A 12,206-nucleotide genomic window follows, 5' to 3' on the forward strand; every position below is an offset into this window, starting at 1 on the left:
TCATAGTAAGTCTGTTCTACTTAGTGCTGAGCAAACTTTATTTGTCATCAGCTGAGATATGATCACACTAACTGCCATCCATCAGTTTACTGTATTAGTTGCTCCAGTATACACAAAATACAACACAGATGGAAATCACTCATCCTAATGAAGTGCTCTTTAGTTGCTACGTTCTGAATGGATACTTGCTCCCCTGGTCGCATTCTGAGTTACCATGATCACTGATTAACTACCTGCCAGTGAGTACCTCACTTCACAAGACTAAATCCAGCTTAATAAACAGTGATTTCACAGAAGAAAAATGAAAGCTCCCCCTCTATCCACTTATCAAACTACTGCATATGCATCACCAACACACACAACCAGTTTCCTCAGAACTCGACATCTGACAGATCATCAGGAAAACAGAACTAATCTATCCGTACCCATCAACATCGTATCATAGGTGACTGCCAGATACTTAAGAAGCTATCCAAAAGAAATGTCACAACTCTTTTTCAAGACACTACAAAAGAAATGTTCCAAATAAAATAAAGCAAATGCACGTACAAGTAAATGAGCCAAAGAACTTAATAAAAAGAGATTGATTAAAATGAGGACCAGAATGTTCAAAAAGGACTGAGAGAGAGAGGTGCCAAAGGCGCATTAAATGGATTCAATGGCTTTAGGTTTTAAATGCTTTTGGACTCCTCAGCAATTTTTAGCCAAAAATGATAATTCAAGTTAGATTCAAAATTCTGATGTCACTGAGGAAAAAGAAGGTCGAAATTTCTCCTTTGTAAATGAGCACTGCTCCATTTACAAAGGAGAAATATGAGTTTATACTGATGGAAAATCTTGCCTACGGAATCATAAAACCAAGTACTGCAATATTCACCATTATTTTAAAATCCTACCCCATTAAAATCTGCCTTAAATTGTCTGATGCAATGTTCCCGTAGAATGTATTACTTTATCTGTTTGTATCTATGTTTACAGCATCATCTGCATTGGTTTAGATCTCTTAAGTTAGCCTTCATTCCTGCTTTGTCACCCAAGTGGTTCTTTCAATAACTAATAAACTAGTGCTCGACATATTACCAATTTCTTCAAGATATAATTTCATGAGGTTTATAGTTAAAAACTTTAATAAGAAGTGTAATAAAAAGCAAGATAACAGTCCGGTTTTTCCTTTATTTCCCTTTGATTTAGTTTCAGTATAATTTTGCATTGTATAAATATATATTGTAATAAGAATAAAAAAATTTTTTTTTCTAATGACGTCTTTAGACATCTCATCTAAAATTCATGACTACATTTGTTTCATTTCAAATGTTATTTGAGAGTTTTTCAGCATACTTGGCAGATTAGATATAGCAGCAGGGACAAACTGCAGCCATCCATAGGAGAATATACCTTTATGTGGGTGCTTTGGGGATGGAACATCTATAGCTGTAAGGCAAAAAATGCCATCATAAATTTGGATGGCATTTACAAAGCCCTCTAAAAAGTCTTTGCATATGATTATAGCTGAGGTATGATATTTTTGCAAGTAAAAGACCCAGAATAGATTTATGTTTCAACTATATCTTCCTGAGATGCATATGGATGCTAAATTGCAAGTGATACTAAAGGGAATTTTAGTAACTGGAGAGGATGGAGTCAAAATTTATTTATTTTTTTTTTAATTTATTTTCTCAGAAATCATTTGTTGATTATTTGCATGTCATCAAAAGATCATTGGTTATCCAGTCTATATTTAATAATGATGGCTGCTAAACGCCAAAGGCATGAGATGGAGATGGGTAAATATGCAGATTTTTTCGACCTGCGACCTCAGTTACTGCATGGTAATGTTTTTAAATGACTTTTATGATGACAAGACTAAGTTTGGTGTTAATATTGGTTTTGAAGACTTAATCAGTATACGCTGCCATTGAGCATATGTTTTAATTAATAAAAGAGCTTGTGGTCAGGATTGAAAATAGCTCAGGTAATTTACCATGTACTGTAAAGTCACCTGATTTCTGCACAATTTAAGGTGAAGAGTTTATACATTATTCCAAAGAAAGACAGAGTTGCAAACTGAATTCATGTGCATCGTAGCAAACTGAAATGGATTTATAATTTGACAGGTCAAGAGTGTACTCATGGAACTGTTATGTATTGCTATCCAGTGGTTCTTGGGATTTTTACCATATGACTGCCTGGGTTTGACAGTCACGGGACTGAACAGTCATCTCATTTGTCCGTAACACAAAAAATAATTTGTAGCTGACCTACAGCTGCGGTGCTCTTTGACTGGGAAGTGCCCACTGCCAGTTGTACGCCGGTGAGCGCCCGCTGGCCTGGCACCCTGGACCTGCCCCCGGCACCTCCTGGGGAAGGTTTGGCAGCTCCCAGGCACCAGAGGCTTAAACTGCTCCCCAACAGGTCGTCTCTCAGGCAGGTGATAGCGGATAGGTGAAACCAGCCTCGTTTTTCTGCATTCCCAATGGCTTTAGGATTCTGGGAGGAACAAAGAAACCCCCCCCCTGGAAAAAAGAAAATGTTCCCATTGCAGAGAAGGCAGAGCACAGCAGTCTGGCTTTGGCATCACTTCCAGAGGAGCTGCGTACGACCACGCTGCCTGCAGGTCTGCTTCTGTGATCTGCCCAACACCTCTCTCATCCACTGAGCAATTTAAGAGACACCTGACAGAGAGGCAGAGGGCTGGCAGGGGAAAAGGCCCTCCAAGTTTCATGAAAACAGGCACGGGAAGGGCGGAGGTAACATGTCAGCGCTCCCTCCAGTGCTGTCACTCTGGCAAAGTGCTCAGCACGAGCTCTCTCCTTACTAGACACCCCAGAACCCCCAGGAGAGGGACAGCTGGTACATCCCCCCCAACCAACACAAAATGTCTGTGCACCGAGAACGAGAGCATTGGCATTGTTTGAATAAGCACACCCACCATGTAGTGCTCCACGGTGTTCGGGGTTTCTTAGATATCCTAATTTTATAAAAGAAAGTAAAAGAAGAAAAAAGAAACAAGGTGAGAGAGAACACTATCATATTTTGTAGCAAGCAGGATACTGTGTGAAATCTTGGCCCAGTGAAGTGATAAAGGGGAAGCTTTCAGTTTGCTTAAGGGAAAACTTACAAGCAAATAGTAAAATTACCAAAATACCACATTGCAGAAAATGGGTGTGTTAAGGTTCAATTAAGCTGTAAAAAGGAAAATGGCACTTTAGCTTATAAAAATGAAAGGACAGAGGGAGCTATCAGAAGCAACTTTAGAAGATTTGTATGCATGAGGATGCTGCTTCACTGGACCAAGAAAGCTACAGTATGGGACAGGATTTTTCTTTTTATTAGACACTTTGCTAGATAGCTTTGTCGAACCTCAGAAACTGCTGCTCTGGCATTATGAAATAATCCTACATAACTTGATCTCATGAGCTTAGGAACACAGAAAAATAGCCATGCCAAATCAGATTACAGGGATCCACCTAGCCCAGTATCCTCTCTCTGACAGTGGTAACTAATGGATGCCTAGAAAAGAGTAAAAGACCAGGGAAAGCATACAGTGATAATTCTCCAAAATACTCTCCCAGCCACCAACGATTTGTGATTCAAGGACTTCTAGGACAAAGTTGAAATCATGGTATTGAAGATACTCAAATCCCAATGCACAGATTTACACCCCCCCCTCCTCCCCTTTTTTTGGATTTCTACCCCCATAAGATTTCTACTAGTCACACAAAAAAAGGTTTCACAGTTTGGTGCTGGCAAGTCCAGTGTTCTTGCCACTAACTCTGAATGAGCTAACAGCTTTCAAGCCCAATGATGTTATGTGTATAAGAGCATCCAACACTTTTTCCTACGTAAAAAAGTGACATGTGTGCTGAGGTGCTCTAAGTGTATATACTTGGGAGATTTTATATATATATATATATATATATATATTTAAAAAAAAAAAAGCAAGAATCTGGCTGTAAATTGATATTAACATTTTTCAGTATATGTGTAAAACACATGTTTCAGAAGAATAGAAGAGAGAAACTGTCACTCACTGGGAAGCTTTAGAGCTATCTGGCTCCCTGGGAAACTGCATGCAACTATTCTGGTGTCCAAGGGTTTGACCAGTGAGTTTCCTCTTCCTGCAAAGAATGAATGCAGAAGTAATAGAAAGTCTGAGGGGGAAGATTTTAGCAAATGGCTAAAGATACTCCTATTCTGCCCACTCCAGCAGGTAGAAAGCAGGTGGTTGGTGGTGGTGGAAGAAAAAGGGGCGGGAAAGGAGAAATGCCTACCTTGCCCTCCCAGCAGCTGGCACAGGGGAAGGGCAGGAGGCTAACCTAGGAGAGATCCACCCGCTCGCAGCTCAGCCCTCTGAAATCCCTTTGTGATGCTGCATTGATATGCAACGGTGCCGACAGGTCATCCCAGTCCCAGCACTGCCACGCAATGTCAGGACGTTCTGCTCTGATTATCTGGGGTCTTGCTGTGACTCCCTTTCAGGATGGAGCATGGCTCACCGGCACTTGGTGATTGAAACTTCGCACGCTGCGGCGGCGTAGCTTCATTAACGCTGCTACCAGTCACATAAAAATCCCCTACGCCCAGACAGGAACAGGGACTTCTTAAGCATCGTGCTTATTTTACTATCCACTTTTCATGGGAGTTTTTTCTGAAGTTTTAATTTTCTAATCAAATTGGTGCCTACGTGTGAAATTTTTACTTCATTTATAAAAAGAATAAGTAAAAGTAGAGGTCTAAAGAAAAAAAAAAAAAGCTTATCCTTACATTTTTGATGGCATCTTGACTTTGCAAGAGTCTAAAGGCAGGAGTGATATATATTAGGGAGTCCCTGTAACTTTACTTAAAGCAAAAATTAGAAAGTGATCGAAAAGTTTTATAGAGGAGAGCAGAAATATAATTTTAAGCCTCTTAAAATTGCCTGAACTGTGAAATCAAGTAATGAACACTAGAAAAGGATCTGTCAGCTGGAATCAAAGCTTAGACTAGTCAGCATTTTCTTCCTAAACCTTATTATGGCAAAGATTTTTCATCTCTGCACTCTGTTCATCCCAACAAATAAACTGACTTGACCTCCACCTGTTACTCGGTGAAGTCCGCTGTCATCTCTGACTAAACCCTATTCTTTCCCTTCAAAGCCCTCAGCCCACTGAGAAGGTGGGAAGACACAGCTGTGCCCTGATTCAAGTTGATACCAGTTCATAACCAGACAGCATTTCACAGTACAAATTACAAGCAACAGAGGAGGAAAAAAAAAAAAAATTAAAAAAAATGTAGTGCCAATGAATTCTGGAAGGGGGCAACATTTTTCATCGATTTAACAATGAGATTTTCATAGAAAGAAGTTATTTTTTGTGTGTGTGATATTATGAACTAGCATTTGAGGCAAGAAACATTTTGCTCATGCCGTAACAATGAACCTGTGCTAACACCACATAGGAAGAAGTGAAGAACATAATGGAAGCTATTTGTGTTTCTTTTATATTTCATAAGTTGAATGCATTAACTGTTTCAGAGAGGTTCATCTCCAAATTCATGTAGGCTTCTAGACTTAGAAACAAGTCACGACTATATAATGTAACATTGCTAAATAAAAAAAAAAAAATAATTATGGAACACAGAACAGCAAGATACGTCATGAGGAGAACCGTATAGCTATGGCAGTCATTTTTTCAAATATATCATCATGTCAAAACCGTGTAAGAAGCTTTCTAATACAAAGACATATCAGAAAAAGCCATTTCATATAAAGTTGGACTTCTCTGGGTGATTAATGCTACATTCAACAAAGGAGACAGTGTCTGTCTAATTACATTAAATACTTATCTTCTAGGGATTGGCAGGGTGTTTCTGCTCAATGTCACTTTTCATGACAATGTAATGATAGATCCGTTTACTTACCAGTGCCATTAGCAAAAATTGTACTGTTTTCTCAACTGCCCTCATATCACAAAAATATTTGATTAACACACTGTAGCTTATCTAATACTCTAAGCAACATATTCTGCATAGTTTTCTCTCTATTAAAAGAACAAGATTACAGCTTGTAAAATTTTTATTGCACTCACACAAAAATAAATGAATAATGTGTGATATAGTTCAAGTATCTTACTAGTTTACAAAACAGGTTTATTTGGTTTAAAATATTAACTCGTACTTAAAATATTGAGATCTGGGGGGAAACAAGCAAAGAAACAAAGTCAGTACTCTGAGGCACTACTTCCCATCCAGTCTTTAGTTATTATTTCCTTTTCATTTCAGCACATCTTTTGAAACTTTTAATACCTTAGGGGAAAAAAAAAAAAAAAAAAAAGCAGCTTTCATTCCTTTGCTGAAAAATAGATATGGCCATCTCCCAAGTCTTTAAAATTCACCGCATCGTGAACTGACTCTTCAGAGTCATGCTACTGTGCCAACACACAAAGAACAATAAACCTCTGGAAGAATGTACACGGCAAAGGCAGTTTATATAGTAACAAGATAATTTCATAAACCTATATTGAAGAGAAAGGCTGTGATGTAACATTCTAGCAGTATATAAGCTACCTGATATTTACTAACAAGGTTAAACTACTATCTGTTTGTCTCAGCACTCTTCATAATTCACTTTTTAATGGATGGACAGGAAAAGTCAGCAGCGTATGGCACAGATCAGTTTAGAAATAGGACAAGACAGCTTACGGCAGTATCTATTTCAAAACATGCTCCGTCTTTCCATATGATCACATCAAAAGTCTATACTTAGCAACTACAATACTTCAAATCTACTCATAAATCCTTTGAGGGGTAGATTTCTATTTCTAAGTAAAACAGCAAATTTGAAAAACAAAGATTCCTGAGGAGGAGGTGTCACCGTCAACTGGTACCACGTATAGTGCATCAGTCCTCATCTTCTTGGTATCTTATGCCTGTGCAGGCGAAGGCACATGGGAAGCTTCCTTCAATGTGGAGTTAGGACATCAACCCCATTTTGTTACAGCTCCTCACACTGCCACGAAATGGCAGCAAGAACATACCCAAACTGACTCGTGTTAGGCATAACTCGACACAGCAATGCAGAATTAACCAAAACTGGCTTTTAAAATCCCTTGCAAGTGACTCTTGCAGCGGGAGGATGACACCGCAGCCAACTGCCACATAGGACTCCAAATTAATAACGAATTTAGGATATTCATTCCCTGAGCTGTGAGGGTTCGGGGTGTGTCTGCAATTATCTAGATATAAGTCTGACACACATTATCCTTCTATCAATGTCATTTCCCTTAGTAGCCAACAGATTATCAGCAGCTTTGTGATATTCCAGGTGTCAAAGAAGAATTAAAACCACAACAATTGCACAAACAAAGGGACAAAAGACGGGATACATGTTTCTGAGCCCTGCATATCAATTTAATATGTGCAGCTGACAATGATGCAAATGTCCTCGGGAGAGAGGCAGCAAGATCTGTGCCCAAACATACACACACCACCGTCAGCAAGATGGCAGGGAACAGAAGCAGTAGGATTCCCAGCCCAGGACACATGCCTCAGCAGGCAAAGCAACCCAATGAAACAATCCTCTGGTTGGGGAGAATTTTGGAAGCACCTGATATGGAAAAGGGCCCTAAACAAGCCAGATGGTACTTTTAGCTGGCAGCAGAAAGTAGGAGACAGCCAAAAACATTACAGCATTTCCCCAAGAGGCCAGCAAATCGATTTTTAACCATTTTTTTTAAAGTGACGCTATGAATATAAAAAATAATGTTTCTATGCATTTTTAAATCGCTAATTTTATGAATAATACACTTAAGAAGGCAACAACTGGAAGAGATGAGAAAGCAATGGATTTTCACTTTCCCAGGGTGATTGTATATTTGACATCAGGTTTCTATTCAGTCACTGCCACTGTTTACTCTGCATTAAGTGCCAGTTTTTGTGCAGGGTTTTCCACTTAACATTAAAGAGAAAAATGCTGCAAAAGTAGAGAATCACAGAATCGTAGAATACCAGGTTGGAAGGGACCCCAAGGATTATCTGGTCCAACCTTTCTTGGCAAAAGCGAGAGAAATGGCACTGTAAAATCCCAATAGCGCTGTAGTTCACAGGACATGGGAGAAACGTTGTTTGTAAGACATCTTTGGCCTCTTAAAACCTGTCTCCCCCAAATTATTGGGTTGCTAGGTGAACATTTTTTAACAGAGAGCAAACAATTTATTTAATCCCTACAAGTTCCCACTTGGCTAGGGATTTGCATGAGAAGTACAGCTGTTTGGGGGATCTTTTAATTTTTAAAATCTCCAAATGGCCAGAATTTTCAGTTCTGCCTGGATGACAGGACTCTTGTCAGGAATCAATTTGATGTCGGATGTCAAACCTTTACTTTGACAGTCAGAAGCAGCTCCTTGCACAGCATGTTTAGGTTAGGTGTGGCTAAGCAGTTTTTCACGCAAGGAATGGAAAAGGGATGTAGGTTGTAAGGACTGAAAGGGCAGAGTGAGGCAGAGGAGTCATGAAACAAGTGGGAACGACTGTTGCTTCAAAGATGCACCTCACACCTAGGGTTGGCCGCCTTCAGAGGAAGAGTCAGGATGATGCTTTACTTTCATTTGCTGTTATTTCGGTTGACAGTAAAGACAATCCCTATGACAGAGTTAAATCTGGACTACATCCAAAGTGCTTTCTCCTGTTCGGAGCAAGGTAGTGCATTAGTGTACTGCATCCCAGATAATACTCCTGCGTGGGCTGCTGTCATAAAACGGGATGTTACACTAAGTACAAAGAAAGTCCAGACTTTTGTATTTTTCAAACCTCATTGACTGTAAATCCCCACTTTTAAAACAAAATGTATTTCCCTCCTCTAGTGGAACCTAAGACATTGCCTCCAGCCCATGCTGATATAAAACCGTCCCGTTCTTTCCAGGAGTGCTGCTCTTGGACGTGAAGACTGCCAGGTACCATCTCTTTGTTGGTTTCTGGGGGTTCAAAGATCTGCACGAAAATCCCAGCAAGGCAAATGAAGACTATGCACAAACCAGTAAAACAGCCTCTAATTTTTGGGCTAATTTTAGCCACAAGATCTCTTATGTTACGCTTTTTGGTGAATATCACACTAAAAATAGTAGCAACCATTGATGTAAGAGAATAGCAGAAAGGATGATCTCACTAGGGCTGTGCAAGAGCGGTGTGAGTAAGCAGAGGTGGAGGATGCTATAGATTACCTGCTCTCCTTTGAGCAGGACAGCAGTGAAATCAGAATAAAACTGGCCAGTATACACACTAGATGGAAGACACTGCTGTATTTTAAGTCTCTGTGGAGCTGGAAAATGAAAGAAAATTGAGAGTACTTAAACAGCATCCCTCATTTAGGCTTCAGTGTCCTTATGAGTCCCTCCAGCGAGGCTCAGCTGTATGGGGTAGCACCGCATTCATGCTGTAAGCTCTGGGGTTACGGGTCAAGGTTACAGACTACCCACTTTGGGTGAACAACACAGCTGCTATCACAGCACATATACATTCCTGGAGGTATAGGATGGCTCTGCAGCCACTCAGCCAAATTGTTACCTGAGCTAACAGGCTGCCAGACATATTTCTCTGCTTTCCTATGCTCACTGACTGCTGCGGTCTAAGTGTTGGGGCAGCACTTAACTTGAAAGAAAGTAACCAGGGAATGATTTATTCACTACTTCTGGCAGTAAAAAAAACCCAAACCCAAACCACTACGGAGCATCAAGCAACGTGATCAGGCAACAGGCAAAAGAAGTGGTTCTTCCTTACGCAGCACCAAGTAAAACTGGAACTCACTGCCACGGGATGTTGTGGAGGCTGAAATAAAGATTGAGTTAAAAACATCTGAGCACATCTCTGAGAGAAAGGTCCACTGAAGGCTGTCAAACATAAAGATGCAAACAGGGCCTCTGCCTCGTGAACCCAAGCTGTTTGCTGCCAAAATCTGTGAGGCTGTGCTCTGAAAAGCATCACTGGATGCCTGTCCTGATGTATTCTTTCCTTAAGTGTCCACCACCAGCTCTTGTCAGAGACAGCGTACTGGGCTAGGTGAGCCTTCAGTCTAGCCTAGTCTCTTCAGAGAAGAGACATTTTTTCTTCTCTGTGGGCAGATCCACAGTTTTTGTAGGCTGGAATGTGCTGTGCCTGGCAGCTGAGAAACAGCAAAACTGCAGCAGATATCCAGCTCAATGAAATTAAGGTCTCAGGATTGCTTCTCACTTTGCGCAGAACCAGGGGAATGTCTAGAGTCAGTGTGGCAGACACAGTGTGGGAAAGGAAATGAAAAAAAGATGCAATACGGTCTGCTTCCTGTCTCCAGCCCTGAACCATCTTCTCTCTGTCCCCTAACACCTCTTATTGCACATTTTAACTTTGGGTGAAAATGTTTCCTTTAAAATAAAGCCTGTTTTCTCCTCTAAAGCAAAGATCAAAACGCGTGCACGGAGTACAGTAGCCGCACTGTGTGCTACGCAGTGGAGTGATGGTTGTACTGGGAATGTTAATAAACAGTGCCCAGAGCAGAACCTCTGCATAAAAAAGGGTGTATGTTACATCTCTCCCCCTCTCCCCTGTCTCATGCAATATTTACACAGCTGTGCTTTGTAAAATGTGTAGGGGAGTTTTTTATTATTGTTTTTTGGTAATTTATTTACCTAAGATAGCCCAGCATCTGTTTTGTGGTGAGCTTCTTTCACAAAGTTTCACAGTTGCCTTGACTGATGCAAAAGGAGGTCATGGTCCTTACTCAGTGATCCTAAAACCATTTGTTTCAACCACTTAGCCATTCTGTTTGGCTAATTTGTGTTCTGTTCTGTGTTTTTGATTTGTCCTCTACTTGGAAATGTGTATCCCTTGGGGAACTCATCTGGCTAGGTGAGTATTTTAGTTATCTGTTTTATAAAATGCAGAAGTGCACAGGAATTTGCAATAATATGCATCATTTACTGGCTCTCAATATGTACTGTGTATTGGCTCTGAAGACTACTAATATTTTCCAGCTGCCTCCAAAAAAAAAAAAAAAAAAAAAAAGAGTTCAATGCAGTCTTTGCAGTGGGTCCTTTCCCATGACTGCCTACACAGGTGATGAAGACTTTTCCTGTGTCCTGAAGAATTAATAAGCCTGAACATTTCTGTACCAGCAGCATACCACAGGAGATAAAATATTGCTTCTGCTTCCCAAACACATTAGAAAAAAGCAAGTCTGCTGATCTCAACTGCTAAGACAGCACATGAAAGGAATGCAGTCCATTTCCTAACCAAGATCTAATCTATAGAAGAGTTTATAGATCCAAGTCAACATCCTGAATTGGTCCCAGAAGCAAACAAGAAAACTAGTTCAACTTTTGGAAGACAGGTACAATGCTTTCAATGTGTTTAATCCCATTTTGCAATTAAACAGTCCCATGCCGCGCTATCAGATGATCTTCAAGGATAACTGCATCAGAGGAGACCCATCTGAAGCCCACAAAGATTCATGTTTGACAGACTCCAAATCAGCAAGAAATGCACAGCCATATTCAAACACGGGGTGCTTGTGTCCTTCAGAGCTCACCTCTAAAAGGATGGAGAAAGTGTCTTCTTTTGTTCCAATACTAAGGAAGCTTATAATTTTCTTTTGGTGTCAAAGCACAAACCGTATCACTGTCTTTGTTTTATGTGTATATGTTAAAGAGAAGGGGTGGCAGGATACGGCTCAGCTAGCAACGATGTCTGAAGAATGTTAGGTCGGTGGACTACCAACAGAGCGCTCCCATCACAGGAATCCCGTTGCATTGTTCCAACCTTTGTCAGGGAGTAGTTTTCCATACGCTAAATCTTTCCCCTCAATCTGAAAAATCATTCAGATAGTGCTAATTGTGTGTGGAGTCAGAAATAGCTCAGGTGATCTTACGGTTCTCACAGCACACGGAAGATCTGCTTTTAACTTGGTGGTTAGGATCAGTTAAAACAGTATGTATGGATGATGCTAGCACCAGGCCCGTCGCAAACACGGCTTTAATTTGGCATCTAGAGTGAAACACTTTCTGCATTTTTTTTTTTTTTTAACTGAGAACTCCTACAGCTCCATACCCATTTTTAAATGATGCATTTCCTGACATCTGGAATTAGATGCAAGAAGCAGAGCCACAACATTGACTGACTGACTTCTCTGGGACCATACTGAAGGGATGTTTTCCTCAGGGGATTACAGCAAAGCTGAGGCATGTGCTCTAACACTTGCATGG

General features: G+C 40.4%; 1 protein-coding gene across 6 annotated transcripts in view; it reads right to left on the minus strand.

Moving 5' to 3' along the window:
- NFIA (nuclear factor I A) overlaps positions 1-12,206 on the minus strand; it is a 346,337-nt gene that overhangs the window by 55,526 nt on the left and 278,605 nt on the right. For 2 of the 6 annotated variants that reach the window (XM_026853499.1, XM_026853498.1), the window contains exons 7-8: positions 4,032-4,118; positions 2,930-2,968 (exon numbers count right to left, since the gene is read on the minus strand). The exons of 3 other annotated variants lie outside the window; for them this stretch is intronic. In XM_026853499.1, coding sequence (XP_026709300.1) covers positions 2,930-2,968; positions 4,032-4,118 — 126 coding nt within the window. The remainder of the gene's footprint in view (positions 1-2,929; positions 2,969-4,031; positions 4,119-12,206) is intronic. One more of the 6 variants, XM_026853501.1, reaches the window with a different exon arrangement.

The sequence above is a fragment of the Athene cunicularia genome, assembly GCF_003259725.1.
Source record: "Athene cunicularia isolate RWA chromosome 8 unlocalized genomic scaffold, athCun1 chr8_part1, whole genome shotgun sequence".
NCBI lineage: Eukaryota > Metazoa > Chordata > Aves > Strigiformes > Strigidae > Athene > Athene cunicularia.